Genomic DNA, 23,834 nt, shown 5'->3' on the forward strand with positions numbered 1-23,834 from the left:
ATGTTTTATGTAAACTATTCTGATGCCACTTTAAAAAATCTATAGTATCTTCAATGCTGCATGCAAATTAATCCTGAGACTGAGGATCAAGAAATCTGGGTTCTAGACTTGGAAACACATCTGCCTTATCTTGGGCTAATTCCTTCTATTTTGGTCCTCTGCTTAAGGACAACAAAATATTTACAAGTGTGGAGTAGTAATATATATTTTTTTAGAAGGAATATTTATTTGTAAACATTCAAATCTTTATTTACTCTTAAAAATCTCAAGCAGAACTTCGATTTTTCCACAGTCTGTTGCAACAAAAGCATTTATTTAATAGGCACTTAAGATTTTGCAAGTGGCTTTGGTAATTGAAATAAGCAATTCCCTTTAAGCTTAATTTGAAATAAGTTCTAATTTCAAAGGGAACAGGGTGCCTAAATCCCTTCACGGCAGTTTCAAAGCTTTCTAGAGAAATGTTCAAGTGGTGGAATTTTTGGCTTAGTGCTTCTGCTCCAGGGCTGTGTCAAGCCAGGAGGACCCTTACATTACCACTGATTGTTCTGGCATGGCACACAGTGTGCAGCATGATAAATAATGAAAGGGTCAATTTTCCACTGCCTCTTTTAGAAGAAACATAACACTCTATTATTCTAACTCAGTAACATTTGACATCCACTGAGCAAAGACCCAAGTGACAAAGCCAAGTCAGGGCATTCAGTAAAGAACCAGTTCCAGAAGTGCCCTTCCTCTCTTCTCCCTTTTATTTCACCCAGATTCAAAGGTGAATCTGTTTCTTATTCTCAGAAACAATCATTTATTCTATTTATCCTTAGGGGGTTGCATAATTATTACTAAATTCTGGTGACACAATATTAATTCTAAGCAAAAGGAAATACATTGTAAGTTTTGTAATTTGCCAGCATGGGAGCAATCTTTCTGCAGTAAACACTGCAAGCATCCATTCAGAGATGTTGTTAATCACAGAGTTCCACACAGCTTCCTTCAAGATGTTCTTCTTTTTCTACACCAGTATCCAGTATGTATTGCATATCAAAGGAAGCAATGGCCCAAATTCTGCTTACTATTGGTTTTCTGTAGCTTACAAACCCCAAGCTTCCAGTAATTAAATAACATGGTCAGAATAAGCAGCCAAATGACCTGAGTCAGCAGCTCACAGTGAGACAAATTCTACAGGTTAACATACTGACAACATTCACTCTTTTCCACAAAAAGAAATGTATTGATCTTTGCTTTCAGGAACCTAAAGTTAATTACTTTCCTGAAAGTTTACTAGGGCAAAAAATCCAAGGATCACTTGTAATTTATCTGAAGGGAGAAAAGAATGACATAGTTGCTAACCATGAAATTTGACTTGCACTTCTTTACAGAATGTGGAAAATAGGGATCTTTTCCCTGAAAAGTATTTCTGAAAAGTACAGAGAATATATAGTATCTATATCCTATGAAGTATATGCTGCTGTGACTGAATTCACAACTCAAAATTCAGAATCTATTAATTAATAATTCAAATAACATTATTAGGAATTTTTGCTCTCTCTTTCTTCAGTATCAATCTGTACACTCTAGTTGCCCTTAAGACCCTTAAGGTAACTCAATGTGGCAAAAAAGACCAGAAAATATAAGAGTAAAAATATATCTCCTTATTAGACTGAGACACCTTAATTCATAGTTATTCTCTATTACACTTCTTTTCAAGAGATATACAGTAAAGACAAACATCTGACTCATAAAGCCTATTCTCTCTCAGGTAAGGAACTTTACAGTCTCTGTATCTGATAAGAATTTCAGTGTAGATTGGAACTGTGTAGTCCACTGGATCTGCTTTGTATATTTTATCCCTGACAAACACACAAACAAAAACTTATTTCAGACCAAATACATTCCTCAGAGACTCAGATGTTAAAAAACACCTGTAAAATCTCTGCAGCCAAATCCTTTTAAAATTGAATATGTATTTTTCAAAGCTTTTCCAAAAACTCTTTCAAAGCCCAGCTTCCTAATATTCTCTCTAGTCACCTTGATGTTTACTGTGCAGCAGGAAAGAAGTGTTAAAGGTATTTTGGAAAAAAAGAGCTTATGAGAAATTCAAGAACTTGAAATACTGAAATAATATGGCATGTAGAAAAACCATTCCCATTATTTCAACCTTCTTTTTCCAATTATTTCTGCAGCCAGAGTTGGTAGCTTTTGTTTTGCTATCTATTTTAATTTCCACTAAAACCATAAGCAAAAGAAGCAGGATGTGGATCAGTTCATACATCTCCATATTTAGACTTAGTTCCCAACTCACACTTTCTCCTGGGAAAGCTGCAATTGATAACACTGCTGGGAGGATCAGAGGAAATGTGTGTGTTGTATGCATAGAAATCACAATTCAAAACACTCTTTCATGGAGATTTAAATGGCTTTAAAAATTTCTTTTCTATCTATGTTCAATAAAAAAATGATTGTTTTCAATTGTTATTATTTATGGCACATGAAGCTCAGGTGCAGAGGTGGAGCACGTCAGTGGGACTCTTCCCACATCCCCAAAGAGAAGCTGGAGAGAGAGTTATAATGCTCAGCCAGCAACTCAGAAATAGCTGTAGCCCAGAGCATAGTTTTATGTAAGTCACATTTCCAGAAGCACAGTTATTACCTGTGATCATCAATCACTATAAAACTCCTCTGAGTTCTGCTGAAAGCAGCTAAAAATGTTCTTGCTGGAAGACCAGATTAGAGTTTATTTGTTTTTTATTTTTTGAGAGAGCTGGATAAAATATTCCATATTTCCATTAAACCATGTGTTTACATATTTTTAGGAATTCACATGGTGGACATCTTAGAGAAACAATTTTCAAAGTCCAGTTTTGATTTAAGAGATATTTGTATCCCTTAATTTCTTAAGCAGTACTGGTGTTAGGAATTCCTGAACTGAAATTATTGTGCTGCCTTTACCATTTAAAGTTTCCTCTTAACCAAATGCATGTATGCTGAGTAGCAAACATGGGACTTTATAGCTAATTTATTATTTCTGAAAGTATTAGAAGCAAGTTAAGCATTAAAGCTTAAAACAAAGAATGCAAAATTTGCAAAATCACTCTCCATGGTCATGCCAAAAAAGGACAGATAATTCTACAGGACATTTCAGTCAAGATGCTTTGCTTACCAATAGTAAAACTTTATATTGTTTACACAGGACACAGCACAAATTGAAGCAGACTACTCGAGTATTTCTGTGCTCTTTGAGAGGCAGCCAAAAATAAATCTGTGTCACAAGTTTATTGCACCATTATGAAAAACAGAGTAGAGGGGCGAGGTCTGAACTCGCAGTTTGGGCTCTTGCTTCTAATCCCCACATGGCAAAAACTCATTTCACATGACTTAAGTGCAAGGGCTAAAGAAACAGCACAGGCTTCTGATCCTATGTCTGCAAACAGAAGGGGATGACCACAGAATCCCAAAACACTCTTTTGTTTCCACTGGAAATAAAGCAAATCAAATCACAGCCACTTACTCTCTGTTGGCAGCACTGGGGGAAGTGTGGTCTTAGGCTTCTTGGTCTTCTTCTCAGTAGGCTTTGAGGTCTTTGAGGCATCTGCAATCAAAACAAATAATAAAATATAAATCCGACTTGAAAATCAATAATGAAAAAGCTGTCTAATAAAAGGTTTATTTTGGATCCTTCTGCAAAGTTAGAGGAAATTGCTGTCCTTTAGGGTTTTATGAAGAATTTTCTGCACAGATTTGCTGTCACATTCTGATAGGAAGAGGGAGCAGAGAGGGAAAAACCCTCTACAAAAGCAGCTGCACTAAGAACCCAAGCCAAGCAAGCAGCTAGACAAAAGGTCCCATGTAAGCTGACAGGTATTTTAGCTGAATAGACCAAATACAATGTGCACAAAGCTGTGTTAGGCAGTGCAGAGAAAAGGGAAACAAGCCATATCAAAACATAATTTCATTCAAAAGAAATGATGTAAAGTAATTCTTCTGTTCCATTGTCTGTGTGATCAATTCAGATTAACCCATTTTGAAGAGTAACATTTCCTCCATTTGTTTAAATCTTTCCAAGAATATATTCTTGGCCATTTGTTTACTCCTAAATAGAAACAGCAAAAGGGACACCACAGGACTGAAATTGGATGGATTCTACTATTTTCACAATTGCACAGCTCTTATCCAGAAACTGCCCATCACTGCAGGCTACACCAACAGCTAGGAGTCAACAAAGCTCCTTTCCATGTGTATCCCACATGAGATACAAATAAAAGGTGCAACTTTTTTTTAAGGTTATTCCAAGCTGAGTATGATCACAGGGCTGAAGCACCTCTCCTATGAAGACAGGCTGACAGAGCTGGGGCAGTTCAGCCTGAAGAGAAAAGGGCTTTGGGGAGACCTTAGAGCCCCTTCCAGCACCTAAACCAGCTCCAAGAGAGCTGGGAGGGACTTTTCACAAGGATCTGTAGTGCCACATCAAGCAGGAATGGCTTTAGGCTGAAGGAGGCAAAATTTACATTAGATATTAGGAAGAAATTCTTCTCTGTGAGGGTCATGAGGCACTGGCACAGACTGCCCAAAGAGGTTGTGGACTTCCCATCCCTGGGGATGCTCACGACCAGGCTGGATGGGGCTTTGAGCAACCTGATCTGTGGGAAGTAGTCCCTGGCCATGGTAGGGGTTGGAACAAAATGATCTTTAAGGTCCCTTTCAACACAAACTATTCTGGGATTCTGTGACCTAAAATGCAAATCCTAACAAGCTCTGCTTGCTACATTGTTCAATACTGACTTTTATCTTTGGAAGAAAGAGTATGATTATAGATTATGATCTCAGCAATGTCTGTATCACTTTACAGCTTTCAAATATTCAGCTTTCAGAGTATTTGTGAGGGAGAGAGCTGTTAGCTACCATAGAAAAAGATGACATAAATGTTATGGAAACAGTTATTTTAGTCACCTTCTTCTAGGTGCCAGTGTGTGAAAATTCATCTAAGTGTCCTTCCTAACAGAGGAAGCAAGAATCTCCTAGTAAATAATTCAGAGCAGGAAGGTGTGTGAGAGTTCATACACTCAGATTCTACAGATCTGCCAACTGAAGTCAAGCATTCCTCCAATTCTGAGTCCCTGATGTCAAAAGAAGTATAATGATTGTGGTTACTTAGTCTAAAAATCAGCATCTGGGATCCTGACAGTGGAATGAAGAAGGGAGAAATCTGAACTCTTGTTTTAGATCACAATTCTAATTTAAAAATAACAGTCATCCCCTCTGCCAGTCTCAGACATGGGATATCAGATGGCGTCTTTCCTAAATAGCTGGAGTTTGCTATGGTGCCATTTGTCAAAAACCTCTTCTCAGTAGCATGCCAGTGGAGGATGAAAAAGGCAGAGGAGGCAGCCAGTATGGAGGTAAGGAATGTGGTAACCTTGGTGCCCAGCATGATGTGAGCAGTGAGCTCCTACAGCCATGGCTGCCACCACCACAGAAAGCCAGGCAGCTGAGGTAATGTCACTCACATCATTGGACCAGCAGCTCACAGCCTCCCAGGAACAAACTTTGCAAGCCAAACTCTACCTGCAGCCTCCTAGAGTACGCATTGTCCAGCAGGAAACTTGAAGTGGGGAATAGGCTAAGAGAAGATTCAGGAAGAAAAGCAACTACTTGAAGGAGATCAGAAGATAGAGGAAAAATACATAAGTAACTGAGACATTTAAAAGTTGCTAGGGCAGCTCTAGAGAAATACTGTATGCTAAGCTTTTGATGATCTGATCCTTCAGCACTCTGGATCTGTGGTGGTTAAGGTGTTTCAGGGACTAGATTTTGCTTAAAGCCTATTCTTTGAACTTCAGCACTGATAAAATGTATTACTTTAAATTACAGAATCATAAAAAATAGCTTATCAAATATCTAAGGCAGATTACACTGTGACCATAGTATCACAGAAAGTACAGGTATTTAATTGTAACCAATATTTAATCCATTTCTTTTCCAGTTACATGAAGACTGACCTTTAGTGAGGAGTTACAGAATCACAGTCTTACCTTGTGTCATGTAGCATTAGGAAAAAAATAATAGTATTCTTTTCTAGATCTCCTGCCACAAATACCACATCTGCAACACAGCAGTGAAGGTTCAGTACCCAAGTTCTGTTATTAAGCTTGTTGTCTAGTTTTGTGCTCATTTTAGACCACAATGGAAAGTATCAGAGTATTCAGAAATAAATTCACCAGAAGGTGAGTTGATAAGGACATTTGGTTATTTAAAGCCCCTTAAATAATTTAAACTCTATGGCAGCTTTATAAGTCTGTATCACACAGCCTCACCTAGGCCTTGCCCAAGGCCAAGACTAATGAACAAGAGTACAGTGTCATCAGCACGACCATGGCTGAAAACAAGTACCTCAGCCTGTAAATTGCTCATGTTCCAAAACTATGGAACACAAGGGTGGTTGAGCTGCTAATTTATTTTTTCTCACATACACTAGAAAATCAAACAACCAACCATCTGTGAATGCAAAGAAGTGGGGAGTTGTAGAGTGAGAAATGTGCCACATGCAGTCCTGAGGCAGACTGACACCCAGACTCACACAGGCAATTCTCACTGGCTCTCAAAGGATGCACACAGCTCAGAAACACATCTTACAAGTTCAGCTAACTGCTCTAAAAACCTTCTAGAAATACAGTGGGCAGCAGGAGAATACAAATTATGCCACAAAGCATCCAGATCCCTTGGTTCTGTACTGTCTCTCTGCTCATGCTCCTTTATGGTAGACATTGAATTAGCTATTGACCAAAAAGTGCAGAAGGGAAGGGGGTACGGTTCTTTTTGTGTGTGTGTGTGTGTGTGTGTGTGTGTGTGTGTGTGTGTGTGTGTGTGTGTAAGTAGCCCCTAAAGGTCATTCTTGGGAAATAAGCTGGAAAGGAGCAAGTTCTAAGGAAGGGTTTTCTTGTACCCAGCACAGTACTCACCTTCTACCACCACCTTGCAAGCACATTCAGCTTTCCCTGCTGGGTTCTCAGCTATGCACTTGTACTCGCCCCCATCTTCAGGCATGGCCTTCTCAATGGTCAGTGAGCAGAGTGTCCCTGTACAGAGGAGGGAGAGATCAAATGCATGTTAGGCTGCAGATCACAAAAACCTTAGTGCTAGTAAGGAGCAGAAGGTGTCAAATGAGCCAGTCCTTCACTACAGGTGATCTTCTCTGCTAGAAAAAGCTGTCCTTAGAAATTCAACCTTATTGGAGCCTTATTGGTGGTAAATAAATAAAAAATTGAATCTTATTGCTTTTCTCTAGGGTACTCCAAGTAGTCCCTGCAGCCCTGAACTGGTTGCTAAAGACAGAGAAGACCCAGAGCAGCACCTCTGCTGCTCTTCTTGTCTTACAGCAGAGATCAGAAGTCCTCACTCGGGTGACTTTTTTCCAAAAGTGCTCATAGTTTGGCACTGTAAATAAGAGGGTTACTGTCCAATGCCCATTATCAAAGTTTTGATTCAGCCTTGTCTCTAGCACTCCCTTGAGCATTCACGTGTGTAAGAGCAGAACTTCAGCTCAGTGCCTAAGTTTAAAAACTCAACTGAAAGACATTTTCTTTTTGCTTGAATTGCCTAATGAATAACTGCCTGTAAAACATCCATTAGGAAGTCCAATACATTAGTGGCAATCAAATTTATCGCTGCAACAAATTCATTTCTTTCTAAACAAAAACCATAAAATTTGACTTAATTGGGTTTGCAGACACAGGATGCGACATAAGCTTGTTATTTACCAAGGGAAGCTTGGTATGACCCAAGGGAAATACATTTCCTCTTAAAAATGAAAACTCTGTGAACCAAAATAGAAGTTGTTCCCAGTAGATGAGGGATGAGGAAGAAGAACCTTGTCCCTTACTTTCACTTGCATTGCCTGGAACAATGAAGTGCTTTCCTCCCCAGGGTGAACCCCAATTAAAATGCTCCACACTTTCCCCTTCCAAATATCTCTTATTAAGTGAAGTATGGGCTTGCTTTCTCCTTCTTCACTGGAAAGCTGGGTCTGTCCTCTAAACACAGCCTGAGGCCTTGTGCACTTCTGCCCATTGCTGCTGGCCTGTCCAGAACACCTCCACCCTCCACTTACCTCAGCTGCAGTAAAACCTTCCCCCTTCCTCTGTTTGACTTTCTCACAGTCATTCCTAATTAAAGAATTGAAGAGATGGATTTTTTTTTCAGACATTTACCCTGTTTCCTGAGATGTAAAGAAATTTCCCATCACCTTTCTCTCTGTGGTAACTCGAAGACTCCCAGAGTGCTCAACCCCAGGCTCCCCATCAAATGTATCCCCTGTGATGTGGGAGATGGCACAGGTGATACTGGTCCATGAAAAGGACCTGCAGAAGAACTCCCCTCCATCTGAAGAACTTCGGGAGTTTACTGGTTCTCTTTGGAGATGAACTCCATTTGGACATGGCAATTATGCTCTTGGCATTCAGATTTTTCTCTCATTTTAAACATGGGTGTCATTATTCAAGAAAAATCTTATAAAAAACGTTCAAGTAGTTTCCAACAATTTTTTTTGCCAAAAACACACATCCGTTAGAAGAAAATGATTTTTCCCCCTCTTTATAATCCTCCACAAAATCAAGCAGCTTTAAATAATGACTATTTTCCCCTGAGAAATGATGTGAAAACTGTCTCAGAAGAGGAACACTGACCCCTCACTCACATGGGTTGTGCTCAGCCAACCACAGGGCAAAAAGAAAATCCATGTGCCTTCCCTGAGGCAACACTTTTCCATGAGTCAGGCTGAAGCCAAAAATGTCACGAGCTGCAGTGCCATTCCAAATGGAGGAGAGACATTAGAAAAGTATTCTTGCAGGCATCTAGCAAATATAAATTCACATGTCTCTGCTGTTTAAAGAGACATTTGGAGAGCAAGCCAGAGATAACTTCCAGTCTAAGAATTGATATAAATCTATGTAACAAGATTAGAAAAGAAACCTAAAGATGCCATTACAAAAACCCATAAACTATGGAACAAAGACACATACATGTGAAGGAGACCACGGGCCACTTTACTGAAGGAAAGGAACCTGTAAGAATAACTGAATCATTAAGGGACTGGAACAATGCAGAATTTACTTTAGCTTCTGCAGTTTTCTACCTGCCCAAAAGCCCTTCCTCAGCTCACTGAAGACTAATGTGACATAGGGTCACTCCTCAACACTCATTTCATGAAGTTATTTTGTGAGAAAGAGGGTGAAGGAAATGTGCTTTTTTTTCAAGGGCCATGCCCTTTTTCCTCCTAACTCCCACCTCCTAGAAGAAATAATCTGCATCCTATTTTCCTCCACTTCTTCTTTCTCCCCAGGAACTCCACAGGAACAGCAGATGCAAAACACATGGGGATTGCTGGGCTTCTTGCTGCCACAGATAAAATGGTAGCAGCTCTCAGTGGAGGAGTGAAGGGAAATGAAATAATTTGGTTCACTTTCCTTTATATAGCCACTAGTATTTATGAAACTGTGGACTACTAGGACTAGGTATGAAACTGGCCAATGGATCAGAAAGATTTGGCCAGGTTGGATCAGGAGTATAAGTGAAGGCTGAGGGAGCATGGCTGTTGAAACCTCATTTTCATGGAAAACCAGGAAAAAAATCCCAAACCACTGAAACCCAGGCAAAACTTGATGAGATTTCATAAGGACAGGAAACTTCCCAACCAGGCCTATGTTCTGTGATCTAGAGCTACAGTTGATTCCTGGAGCTAGAAGGCCAAATGTCTTTCAATGAAGTATTTGGTATTTCCTTTGCAAACCCCATCATGACCTGAAATAAGCTTATTTTCTGAGAACTGCTAGAAAGTCCAGGCTGGTTACTCCAGTTGGGTATTCTGAAATCCTGGCACTTCAGAAATCCCAGTCAGCTAAAAATGCTTGCTATATATTTTGTCACCCCAACCCTCTATTGTTTTTAGGAAACAGGCCATGGATGATCCTTAAACATTGTCACAAAGTGCAGGATTGGAATAAACATGAATACTGGAATCTACCACTTAGACTTGGGACTGGTGCAGCTCTAGAAAAGAACTTAACAGCCACAGAAGCTGATACTTTACTGGAGACTCCGGTTTAGATACACAGAGCCTTTCCCTTGAATTTTGAGCTATTAAAGGGTTTTCTGACTTACTCAAAAATAGGGCAAGACAGTTTAAAATATCTCTAGGCTTCTACATTCTTTCCATGAAACTCCCCAGAAAGTCAACCTCAGATATAAAACAAATACACAAACCAACAAAAACAGCTCCTTAGTCTCATTCCCCACACTGGCATCTAGCTGGCCAACCTCCTGATTCCTGTCCATGATGCAGACTCAAGTTTATGGCTTTCTCATTTGTATCCCATGGTACAAGAAAGTACTGTGGAATATTTAGGCAATATTAATAAACACTGGTCTGTGAGAAATTGTCCCTAGGAGACATAATAAATTTTTAAGGAACAATTTTTAATTGGCTTATAGAGTTAATTTTCTAATAAATCTCAAATTGTCTGGGCAAGTTCAAATGCGTGCTAGTGTCATAGTCATATTTAAAAATGAGAAGTGGATTGACGAGGAAAATATTGACTACAGTTGCAATGACAACAGAAAAAACAGTGAAAAAAACCACATGAATTTCAGAGAAGAAAAAATGTCAAATGTAATTATTGATAATTGATAGAGTTTTAAGGAAAACAATGTAAGAAATGTACTTTCATGATCCACAACATTAGACATTTACCCAGCAAATGTATCTGTGCAAAGGTAATTTTCTTAACCCTTACTGAAATATTTGTGATAAATCACATTATCCCGATTTTAGTTAATGCTATATAATTAATCATTAATTACTATATAAATGACATTGATTTAGGAGGAGTTAGAGCTGCCAAAATAAAGATCTCCTTAAGAAGCTGACAATAGGAAATCATCACTCAGTCTGTTTCTAGTGGATTTCCTCTGTGATCAGACTAGGACCCAAGTTATTAAATATTTTAGTCTATGACATGGAAGTACTCATAAATGAACTTTTGTAAATTTACAGATGCTAGAAAGAATTTTGGAAAGGGAAAAGCTAGCAGAGTAGTCCTCCTAAACAATCTCATTTACTTGTTAAGCTGAGTCCCATTCACTCAAAGAAAATGTAGCTTGAGACAGTGACAAGAAAAGCACCAATGGCACCAACAGATGCTGTATATGCAGGAGGTTTAAAGGCTTAATAGAGAAATGACAAACATGAGTTCCAACATTGTGAGGTAAAAGAGGACCAATAACCTCCAGTAAGGGCAGCCACAGGAAGGTGATCTCCTTCTCACTGATGCTGATACCCACACATGATTCTGCTTCCTCTTTTCTAAATAGGATAATAAACTGACAGCAACTGGAGAGGGGGTATTGGAAAGAGAACCAAACCAAAACAACCCCAAGCCTCCAAGGGCTGGAAGAAGTGCATTATGGAGAGAAAGTTAGTAAGAGCTTGACTTGTCAAGTTTCAAAAAAAGGAGAAAGCTATTTTGGTTACAGAGCCAAAGCCTTTCTGTCAAGTTAGAAATAAGGCATTGCTTTGGTTCTTGATTTAATAACAAAACTCTTACTAGAATAGCTAGACTTTGCAATAAATTGCCAGTGGTTATAGGAAATATCTCTCTTTTGCTGTATTCAAATCCACACTTCATGCATTTTCTGGAAGAGAATAGATTCAGACATAAATGACAGTGCAGAGAGAAATGTGGCCTGTGACAAACACGGTATTGTGTCAGAACTGATGCTCAGATGATCTCCTCAACCTTAAAGTTTCTGAAGAAGCTTTTGTAGGGTGCAAAATGCATCTGCTTTCAGCAGTGCATAGAGTTGTGTTATACAGCAAATTCTTGCTCAAATTTAATTAAAAAGAAAACAAAAAAGTCACGGCAGATCCTAGCTAGACTGGCAGACGTAGACTTGCATGACTGGTAGGAAGATTTAGGAGTTAAGTCACAAGAAAGTTGTTAAGGCATTATTGCTAATAAGATTACCAAATCTGTACGCTGCCAAGAAACTTGGGAAGAAAAAAATGCTGGTTTAGACAAAGCAATACAAACTCAGGGCATTTTCTAAGCTACAGCATCGCTGCTACCTGAGTCTACATTAAAAAGTTCTTCTTCTATCTATATAGTCACAGAGTACTAAATCTACCCAAAAAAAGCTGAGCAAACTGACTTAAAAAATGGCAAATGTGTGAGTTCAGACTTGTATTCACTCATACATCTCAGCTGGCCAGTTTACTAAGGATGCTGTGCACAACCCTTTCACTGCTATCTTATAGAACAACTTTTTGAGCCATGCAAGAACTTTCTCAGTGGATTTTCGGTCCAAGAGCGAGTCACACAGCAGGAGAGTAGCACAGGGCACTGCTGGGCCAGTGCTATACAAATGTAAAACAAAATGGATCCTGCTGTAAAGGGTTCACTCTGTGAGGAAAATTGTTCTACTCTGTCCTTATATGTCTAAGTTCACTGCAATGTCTGCTAGAGCCTTCTTAAAAACTTTTTTCCAAACAAAAAGCCCCCCATGACTTCAAGCAAAGAAGCCTCTCATTAAAGTGGCTCTTAACCATGCATCATCTACCCAATGCTGTATGAATGTATAATGCTCCAATTTATGAGTACCCTCTTTTTATTGTTAGCAACCACTTATTTTGATCTTTAATGGGCAAAAAGCACATTAATATCTTTCTCAGGAATGTAGATAATTGCACTTTGACAGGTTTAAAAGAAGAAAAATATAAAATCAAACCATTAATAAAATTGTTCCACATCAGAAAAATAGTGCAAGAGCTCACTTCATCATAAAAATGATACATTAAGCCAAAAATCCTGCCAATCAATCAACAGAGTACTGTTTGGGGAAGTGTAAAAAGGAATGGAAGAATAAGTGTACTGATGTTCATGATTTCAAAGGGAAAATAGCTGAAATGTAAAATGGAGGGAACATGACATGCTATCAGCTATTGTTGGGATTGTGACATTCTGGATAATGCTGCCCAGATTCTGACTTCTAACTAAACTTAACCCTGGAATGAGGAAATACACTACAAGCCCTAGATTACCAGAAATCACCCCATTGCTGCATAAATATGCCTGGTCATTTTTTGAGCAGGGTTTAGCTCCTCTTTTGGCAAAGGCCTTACCAGTCAGAGACTATTCTGATGCTGGTGTTTGTACCCAGGCTTCTCCAATGGTACAGAAGCAGGGATGGCACTCTCCCTTCTGCACTCCAATGGCTAAACTGCACTGGGTGGGCAGATTAGTGTCAGTCAGGCTCTGCAAGCACAGAGCAGACCTGTGAACAGCACTGTTTCTAACTGGTAAAGGATCAGTATCAAATATGCCAAGGAAAGCTATTTTCAGCGACTACACGTAGTTTGTACATAGTTTGCCTGTCCTGTGAACATGTTACACACAAGTATATTTCTAAGTTTGACCTTCTTGGCCAAATATGCCACTGTTTAATCACATGTTCCTGAAACTGAATTTTATGTATTTATCTTCACAACATATTTGGCACCAGGAGATGAGCAAAATTCTGTCTCTTTTTGCCTTTTTTTTTCTCCTCTCTTCTGGGAATCACAGAGAGAAATAATTCAATTTCCAAAACACGATTACATAGCATTCTGGGGGTTCATGCATTACTTACACTGACTAGTGTGTGGGACAGTATTCCATACTAAGATGGGCTAGTAGTGTGGCTAAGAAGCAGACAGACATGCTTTACTCTAGATAAGGAATTTCCCAGTATCCAGCTCATTAAGAACATGTAAGTTATTGTGAAATACCTCTATTGAATCTGGAAAAAACCCCCATGGTCACCACCAAACATCACAACAGCACTAAAGCAGTTGGTAAAATGGCTAAGAATAGATCTAGACTATCCTCTTCCTCTATAGAGAATTTTGTTGCTGAACACAAGGAGGGGCAAGGCCATAGCAAAGAAATAAAAAAATGGCTTTGCAAGATCTAAATTGAGCTATGTCTGTTTGCTCTGAATTCCTCTTCTTCCCCACAGACTCAACCTTCTTCCAGGTGAGGCTGACTCTGGGGCATTACCTCCAGGGCCCACTAAATGCTGCTCCAAGCTTTGACAAAGGCACTGCTGCTGAGGTACACCTGTGGGTGTGTTGCTGTTGCATTTTCAGTGTTTGGGGCAAAGGATGGAAACTGGGACTTTGCCTGTGGCCTGCTGTGTGCTGCATCCAGTGTTCTTGTTGCTCTCTATGTTTAAAGCTGCTCCAACACTATCTGTGAGACTAATCCATACAGTTTCCCTATTGAACAGAATTTCCTGATGCTGAATGAATTTGCTATTTCTCAGTTCTAGTCTGTTATTCCAGTTATTCCTTCTCCTCTCTTGGTTCCCTCAAGTAAGTATGTGTTCCTAATTAGGGAAACAGAGAAAACTGAATCTCTATGAAATCTGGAACTTAAAGTATCATGCATACCTAGTTAATTACTTAACAGTTGGCATGAAAGAGTCTTACAATGAGAGAGCAGCAACACATTCTGCTCCAAGAGCCAAAGCTAGCTGGTACTGTCAGGAAAAAAACCAAAACTGACCATCATGCAATGCACCCAGTGTACCAGAGGGTATGTAATAAGGTTAAAAAAAATAGTTCTAATCCTCATTCCTTGTCTTTCCATTAAAGGACAAAACTTAGAGCCCTGTGTAATATTTCTTTCCAAGAGCCTCTGCAAATACGTGCAGAAGAAAGCCTAACTTTGAGATACTGATAACACTGACTCCTAAGCATGGCTCAAGTGCAACAGTGCAGGTACAAGTGGAACACAAGCAGAGTGTCTTCACCCTCTGCAGGAAGCTGTCCTGAACAGTGGATTCCTTCTGCAGAACTGAGCTTTGATCCTGACCTCAGTGGAAAGCTCTGTTAATGCTGACACCCCCTGGAGTGTTGTGACCCAGGAGTGTCACCCAGCCCAGACAAGCTGGATGGGAGAAGCCTCCTGCCCTGCTCACACAGGTGGCTGAGCATTTGTGGACATCAGGATCACTTCACTGTAAACAGCTACCCTCGATTTGCAGCTCCACAGTACCATTTTATAGAGTGAATAGGAGGTGGGGGATTATAATAGTCAATTACTCTGATGATTTCAGTGAAAAAAACCCCAGCTTTCTGCAGAACCATAACACTAAAGCTTTGGGACTTTAGAAGCTCCACCACAGCTCAGAAGCTTTGGTTCAGAGGTGTTATCTGATGTACTTTGACAGGAGCCATGGAACTTTGGGATGCATAATTTCTTTTTCATTCTGAGTGACTCCATGAAAAGCCTTGAAATCTTGCTTCCAGCATAAAGCTGGCTAAGCTGACTGATTCTGTCAGCCCTCTTTGTAAGAACGGCATTTCCACCATGTTTTCTCAGATACATGATACTGATCCTTATTCTACACAGTCCCCTTAGCTGAAAACCAACATGTACTCACAAAAAAACCCCAAAAACCACATTATGCTACTTCAGACACAGGCCAGACACAATGCACCTGCTACCATTTGCCTTTCTCCATCTACTTACTTTGGCATCTCCTTAATGCACTACTCAAGTACCCCAAGCCTCTCTGAAGACAATGCAATTTCTGACTGCATCCACTTCAGGAGAATGCCTGTGTTACTCTGCTTGGAACACTGCACAAGGATTCACTGGTTGTGCTGAACTGTTCTGCATATTAATTTGGTTCTCATTGGGTAACACTAAAAATAACCTGGATTAAATGAAGGAAGATTGAAAAGTAAGAGTGCAGACCCTGTTTCAAGGTATAATTCTCACTGTGAACATGAACTTTTTTTGCTACAATGTGCCAGAGCATATAATTCTCCAGATAATTTCCTCAGTGTTTCATGAACACTGAGGAAGTAAAGAAGAATGTTTTGTTTACATATGAAGTAAAGAAGGTTTGTTTTGTGCTATTAATTGTCCTTCCTTCCTATTTTTGTCCCAAGGAAAATATATTTTGTCTAGATAAAACATTAACTTTCATACAAAAAACAGTCTAGTGGGTTTGATGATCCAAAATGTGAAATATAAGGGAATCAGTCAGTTTGAAAACAGTAAGTATTCCCTCTAAGGACTTTTACCAAATTTTATACAGTTTTGAAGTTAGTTAAAAGTCACCAAGCCAGTGGAGTTCAAATATTTCAGTGCTTGTAATGGCAACAGAAGCATCTGTGGTGGGGCTTTAAATACACTGGAAATCTGTTCTCAACTCTGATCTTAACTTGTAGTTTTAGTAATTTCTTTCTATGACACAACCCCTCTTTGCTTCTGTATTTCTTATTGCAATAAAAAGCCTGAAATATTAAACATACAGAAGAATTCAATTAGAATTTGTAAACCTGCAATAATATTATTATGCTTTCAATGTTCTAAATCCTTAAAGCTTAGTTTAAATAAGCATCGTGTACCAGCTCCTTAAACAGTGTTAGCAATGTAAACAGCATTTAAAAATGCAAGAAGTTCAACTTTATAAAATTTACATCTGCAGGCTCTTAAAGGGGAATCTGCAAGAAATGTCAAACGATACTATTCCTTGTGTACTCCACTGAAATAACAAGAAAGCTGCATCTGGAAACAGTTACTGGCACAGGACTTAAATAAATATTGCATTACCTTTAATGAACTAAATGTTATTAATCAAGAGCCAGATATAACAGTGTGCCATCCAGCTGGCTTGTAATGCAATTAATTTACCTTCTTGGGAGATGACAATAGACTTCGATGATTTGATGGCTTTGCTGTCTAGAGTCCAGGTGACAGCTGCAGGGGGATCAGAGGAAATCCGACATTGTAAGACCAATTTTTCACCATCAGCTACTTGAGCATCCTGAAGCTTCTCTGTAAAGGAGGGTGCTGTTCCTTTGCTCGCTGGTGGTTTGCTTGCTGGTGCTTTGTTTTCAGCTTTTTTCCCAATTATTCCGCCATCCACCACTGCACACCCACGTTCACAGTTTCTGTCATTCTTCTCCTCTTTCTTCACTGCTAGTTTGGCAACAGGGGCTTGAGAATTGGGGGTCGCATTCTGGGCTTCAGAGTTGGCACGAGCGTTCGGTGCAGGGGTGCCAGTGCTGCCATTCTCTGCAGGTGGCTTCTTCTTGGAGCCCAGCACAGACCTGAAATCTGTAACTGCAGGTTTAGGAGGTGGTGCCTTCTCTGGCAATGGGGTTTTTGGGGTGCCCTTCTTGGCCAGCACAGAGCGGAAGTCCACCTGCTGGGGAGCATGGACTTTCCTCTCCTCCTCTGACAAGGTCTTGGGTTTGACCTGCCGCTGCAGGTTTGCTCGGAAGTCCATTTGCTCGGCTGGGATTTCTTTCAGTTCCTCCTCAGAAAAACTTTTGGTGCTGACTTTCTTGCCTAAAATATCACGGAAATCGAGTTGTTCAGCTTCCTGCTGCCTCAGGCTCTCCTCTGTGTGCTCCCGAGTTTCCACTCGCCTCTTCAGCACGCCTCGGACGTCCTCCTGCTCTTCCTCAGCTACTCTGATTACGCTGCTGTTCTTTTTGAAGCCACTTGTTCTACCAAATGTTAGTTTACCATGATCTCCACCATCTCTTTGCTCTCCAGAGCTGGCTGATTCCCTCCCACTATGATCCGAAAAAGAAAAGAAAGAGAGAGCCAGGAAAGGGGCTGGTTTAAAAATGTCAGGGAACAATCTCAGAGCAGGAACAAAATGTGTTTATAGAAGGGGAGGTTGATTAGAGGAGCATACTCCATTAGTTTATTGCATCAATGATGACTTCAGGAGCCATATAAGGGCACAAACAAAAAAGATCTTCTCTACTCTGGCTTGGTACAATGTGCTTAGCTTGTATGATGAAAACAATTTGTTAGGTCACATTTGGGGATTAGGTTGAACAGCAGCCAGCCTGGGTCTGTAAGGGCAGGGAATTAACAGAGCAAAAAATAGAACCCACCCATGCAAGTCCCTGGGAAAAATACTCACTCTCTGAGCATTTCTGCTGTGGAAGCTGAACTCTCCCGCAGCATCAGAGACACCTGGCAGCTGCATTCTCCAACTTGGTTCCTGAAATATTTAAGTGAAATCAGAAAAACAGGGGTTTCTTCCTCTGTAACTTGCCTGAGCTAAGTGATTGTGTGTTGCACTAAAGCAGCTCAAACCCAGTGTGGCATTCCCCTTTTCTGTGCCCAGCATTGTGGGGATTGACTGAGTGAATTTGGTCCCCTTATATTTGGAGCCAAGCTATCTATCTCAAATAGTTTTTACTGATCTGTTGCTATCTGCACTGGGAACAACATACTCCCTGAACAAAAATCAAAGCAATTTACAGAATGAAGCAGCTGCAAACAAACAAGCTAAAGGAAAATAAATATAAAAGCTGGAAAATCGTGACAGAGGTAAGGGCTATTTTACAAAGCTGAAAATCTTTCCAATTCTGCCTGCTGTTTATTTATTCAAACCCAAGCTCTTAAGTTTTCTAATGTTAAGATATTAAAAACAGGGTCTCATTTCCTTCCCTCCCCTCTGGCCCAACCAATCAGCAAAACCCATCTACACGGATTGCTCCAGCCTGTACATGTTTATATTAAAAAACATAAAAGTGTCACCATATATGGTGCTGAGTACTTATTCTTCCTTTTGCAGAGGAATACCACGGATGCCTTCTGGAAAGGGCTCCCATTAAAGAATTCATTTAAAGTGCTCCCCGCTCCCCTGCAGCTCCCTCCCTCCCGCAGATATATATCATTCTTCCAGCCCCAAACAGCTCTTCTCTGCTTAACACAGGAGATGCCAAAAGCAAAATTTAACTCCCCCAGGGCAGCAGTTGTGTAACTATTGCCACCACTCCCCTGACTGCTATTAAAAAACCAGACTTGAACTGATTAAGGACTAGAAATACCTTTTATTAGTGAAAACACTTCTGTCCTTCCCAGTTGAGGTATAAGCTTGTAAATGGACTAGAAACTCCTGGATTATTTATCTTTTTGAGCAAAAATAATTTTTGCTACTGAAAACATTTCCTGGACATAAGCAAAACACATGTGTTGGAGGGGAGGAAGGCAAGAGAGGCAGGTTTTCCCAGCTGTGTTCTGCTTTGAACTTGCTAGATAAGAGCACCTTCAAGTCCACTTAGCCCTGAGGTTTAAAACATGGACTCAGGACTGCTAGCTTGCCATAAATATATTGTCTGGCCTGGTTTTTAAATAGAGCATGTAAATACTTTCCTAGATATGGTACTGTTTGGGTGAAAAACCCTCTATAGTTTCACGCATTTTTAACTTGCAGTGAAGGCAAGATAATTAACACAGATAACAGAATCACAGATTCAGCATAAAACTTTGTCTTTATAAAAGCAATTAGTGCCATCACCTTCTCAGATAGATTTCTCCTGATTTCTATTGCTTCAGAAAAAGAAACAGTGGATCAGCCTAACATGAAAACTACAAAGAAATTGGTAGGTTGTATCAAAGTATCTGGAATGTAAAGGCCCTGTTGATACAAACATATCTTAAGACCACTAACAGCAAGAAACCAGAGGAATGTTTTTAACACTTTGACATTCAGTAAGTCAGAATATGTACACCACAAACTGCTATTGAAGGCAATCCATGAGGACAGCACTGAAAGCCACAATCCTCGTTTCCTTCAATACAAAAAAACTAGATAACATCTGAGTACCAAACAGAAACTGTCCAAAGTGCAGGAGAGGATCCAAGTCAATGCACAGAGGGTTGAACTCAGCCCTGCACTGGAGACCTGCCATTCTTACTCACTCATATGTGTTGCCTCCATTTGGAAGCAAGAGAAATAGAAAGAAGTTAGGACAAATGGAAAGATAAATAAAAAGAATAGCACGTCACCTCCTCCCAACATACTGATTGGCATAAAATTATGGCAGGGAAACAACACTGCTGAAAACCTGTTGTTTTCATATAATGCATTTCAAACTGGCCCCTTTTGCTGCTATTGGAACTTCTGAGTTTTTTTCTCTGCTTCTCCAAAGTTTTTAAGGAAAGCAGACACACTCTGGAGCTGCCCATTCACCAGTTCTGCAGGGCTTTACAGGCTGCTGGTTTACCTGAAGACCCCTCCTGTTCAGCACTTAAAACCAAAGCAAAGCTGACTAAGGACAAGCCATTCATGCTGAAGTATAGACAGTATTGAGGCAGCCCTGCTCAGCTTCTGTCATGACTGTTTGGTAAAAATATTTGTCCACAAGAATTGTGTCACCAGTGGGAGAGGTTGAAGTAACAGAGACAGCAGTGTCCCAGGAGAGAAATTCGGGGATACTGCATGTGGTCCTGACCACTGTGAAGAATGGTAGCATTTCTGCAGGACCCATTTCTGCAAGGCATCTTTCCCTCTGCAAATTCTTTGCATATGTGAAGAAGCAAATAAGGCAGGCAAAGTAAATCCTTCTAAAGTAAGCTATTTTTCACAGGGTTTGGAAAATAAAGGAGGGGGTAAGAAAGTAGGAGAGCATTTTGTTCTTTCTATTTTTAAAACCTTGGGAAGCACTTACAAATTATGGCAACAGTGGGACATACAAGTACCTAGATGGAAAAATTATTCACAAGGTAGTTTTTTGATCTTAATTATGATTTCTGATTCAAGTGAATGGCTGAAAAGCAGACTACTGGATACAAACCTTGAGTCTGTGTCTGTTCAAAAGTGTAGCCTTCCCAGGGTAAGGCCTGCTCCCAGTGAAATCAAACTGATGATTTTAGGAGCAGGGAGAACAAACTCTTGTCTTGTGAATTTTGAGACAGAGTCTAAAAAGGTGAAGTTAAAAACACCGACCCAGCTTGGAGATCACAGGATGGAAAAAGAGAAACAAGCCAAGAAAAATGAAGAAGGATTGGGTGATTTAGATACCAATTTCAATCAAGAATAATTCCAGAACCTTGGTAATTGTTTTTTACATTTATACAATTTCAGAACCCAGGCAAGGCATAGATGCATAGGGACAGTTAGAAAAAAGAGAGCCTTGCATTACATGGGCATATCTTCAAGTCTTTCACTTCTCTGCTGTTTTGAATCTTGGCAATAGCAACATTACTTGTGCAGCTTGAGGTTCTCTGTGTTGGCATTTTGTCAACAAAACCCAGACAGGTCTTAGTGGCTCTGTTATTGTGGAATAATGACAGACATGGATAAAACCTGTGCTTAGTAGCTTTGCTGTGAAGAAGTGCCTGGAAGTGTTGACTTTTGCAGGACTATTCTGTAGAATGCTCATGCACAGGTCTTATCTTTAAAATGTCAAGGAATATTAATAAAAAAGCCCACCAAAAACAAATAAAACCCCAGCTGCAAAGCCTGAAGCAATTTTAAAAATAGCTCTGTGTCCTATTGTGGGATCAGTTTTCCCTGGAATGGCTTTTATGTTCAAAATATCTTGAAATACTAGTTTCTTGGCAGAACCTACTCAAATATTTTCACTGAACCTTAGATGAGACTTATTGTCTGCATGTCCCTAGGAAGCACTCCCTGGAGGAACAGGAAAAAAACCAGTTGTAATTATACTGAGGGGACATACTGAAATTTCCTACCAGCCTACCAAGTGTGAAATAAATATTGCAGAGTAAATTTTTTCAAGAATGAACTGAAAGGGGCGAAGAAGTTGATCCCTACTTAGAGCTGGTGCTACAGTGCAGCTAACTGCAAATGCTCAGAAAGAGGTTTTGAAGCTTTTCTGTGAGTAAAATGGAGAGATAGCCCAGACTCCAGGAAGCTTTAGCCCCAAAGAAAGCAACTAATCTACTGGATCACGACTCTGGCTGGTATAAAGCAGAACAGCTCTACTGGCTTCAAAGAGGATGCACTGATTTACCTCACTTGAATGTTTTGCCAGAAGCTTTTTATACCTGAAAGAACAATATTTGTATTTGCATTTTACAGCATTAAGTGGGAGAATGGAACAAGAAGGAGTAATGGCTTTCTTCTCTAAAAATAGACAATGTATTAATAGGAGAAAACAAGGTTTGCAAACTGAATTTTATAGAAAAACAGAGCTATATTTACTGTTTAGCCTAATGAAATGTAATCTTGGGAGTGTTTTTACATTATTTATCAAAATATCTAAATAAATACTAATCAACACTAACCAAGCTTGTATGGAAGATGGAGTGTGGGAGAAGAAAAACACCTAATGTCTGAGAAGACAAAGGATGACCAAGCAGATGATTTGTTTAAGGAACTGCAGCATGATTTCTGAGGTGTCTCATGTTGATTGTATTGCTATAAAGATAAAGGTTTTGCTCAAAAATCACAGTCTCTGTCCAGTTCTCACATTTATGATGCACACACTGAAAGAATACAGAAAAGTCATTTGGGATAACAGGATACCATCACTGGAAGGATGCAAAGGGTAGGAGGGGAAATAGGTATCTTTGTTTTTATGAGTAAGGAAAACATTTTATTTTCCATTTTAGAGCATTTTGAAGGCTGTAAAATGTCCAAATTTCAATGGATGAACTGCAGAAGTGGGTGAACCTGTTCTTTTAATATTTATGCAGCACTACTCCTCAGAGCCTGAGACATAACAGGCTCCATGGAACATTATTAAGACAATTAAAACAAAAAATGCAAATATAGAGGAATCAGGCCTGTGTAGGTTTAAAAAAAGGACCAGGAAGGTCTACATTGACTACTCTTCTAAAATCCAGACTTAACAGTCTGCTAAATAGTAAAAGGCAAACCAAAGATGTATTCTAAATAATGCTGAGGAATGGTAAGACAGAAAGCCAATGAGCAATCATGGATGGATCACACCAGGATCACACTGGGCTCCACATCCTCATCAGCTTACTCTAACTAAAGGAGAAAGAATCAGCAAGAGTCAAACAGATCTTAATCAAACAGATTAAGACCAAAGTTTTAATTTGTGAGCAGCCAACACAACAGAAGAAATGTGGAGGTATCAGGACAGAATTTAGAGTTTAAGAATAATGGAGAACAAAATAGTAAAATAATTAACACTAATAGGAAACTGTGCCTGGACTAAATTAAGAGAATTGGAGAAGGAGTGACTCCCTAAGAGCAGCTATGCAACCTGCTTCTAAAATTAATATGTGAAAAGGAGCTGCAAATTTTATTTGAAATGAAAATGATTATGTTTAAAAATAGCCTACTGTCAACTCGGTAAACTCTTTAGTGAATTGATTTATGTTTTCTCAGTTATTCCATATTTGTTAATGGACTTTGTAGGAGTTTTTGAGAGAAAGACACAAAACACAGCTCTCTTCCTCTCAGGTGCTGTTAAAACAGTTTCTGAATATATAAACACTTCTTAATCAAGTATTCAAGACAAATGCAGCCAGTTCAACAGCTATTTAGTCAAGATTATTTAGTGCTAGATTACTGCAACTCTATTGCAAACTTGAAGTTACACAGCTGACTTTTGGCTCCTTGGATATGCCCGAGGCTGTTACGTCTCTGTTACTCATAGTACACAACCAGTGCCTAAAACCATATGACTCTCTGTTCTCTGAACATTCACTGGAATTTTACAAGTGAGAGCAGGGTAGAATGAGGTATCAGCATTCCCCTTGCTCTAATTTCAGCACAGCATTACTCATTATGGATTAGAAAAAGCCAGAATGTATGTACTAATCTTTGTGGGGTCCCCAGTTATTTCTGCAGCGAAAGGATTAGGGAATAGCTACAACTAGCATATGATCTGCTTTCTTGTTTTAGACCTACAACTTTACTTTTTCTCCTTCCCCCTAAAAATTCCTCTCATCTACTAATTGTCTGAAAAAATTTCTTTTCTAAGTGTACATTCCAGAGTTAGGATAATATGAGACTTCCACTTTGAAAAAAGGGCTCCAGTGATGTATTTG

The 23,834-nt window shown here is 39.6% G+C and overlaps 1 protein-coding gene across 5 annotated transcripts in view; it reads right to left on the minus strand.

Moving 5' to 3' along the window:
* Positions 1 to 23,834, minus strand: part of MYLK (myosin light chain kinase) — a 194,230-nt gene that overhangs the window by 55,061 nt on the left and 115,335 nt on the right. For all 5 annotated transcript variants that reach the window (XM_054636488.2, XM_077181662.1, XM_077181661.1 and 2 more), the window contains 4 exons: positions 17,977 to 18,057; positions 16,728 to 17,617; positions 6,951 to 7,067; positions 3,503 to 3,583 (listed from right to left, as the gene is read on the minus strand). In XM_054636488.2, the coding sequence (XP_054492463.2) occupies positions 3,503 to 3,583; positions 6,951 to 7,067; positions 16,728 to 17,617; positions 17,977 to 18,057 (1,169 nt within the window). The remainder of the gene's footprint in view (positions 1 to 3,502; positions 3,584 to 6,950; positions 7,068 to 16,727; positions 17,618 to 17,976; positions 18,058 to 23,834) is intronic.

Source organism: Agelaius phoeniceus, chromosome 7 (assembly GCF_051311805.1).
Source record: "Agelaius phoeniceus isolate bAgePho1 chromosome 7, bAgePho1.hap1, whole genome shotgun sequence".
Lineage (NCBI taxonomy): Eukaryota > Metazoa > Chordata > Aves > Passeriformes > Icteridae > Agelaius > Agelaius phoeniceus.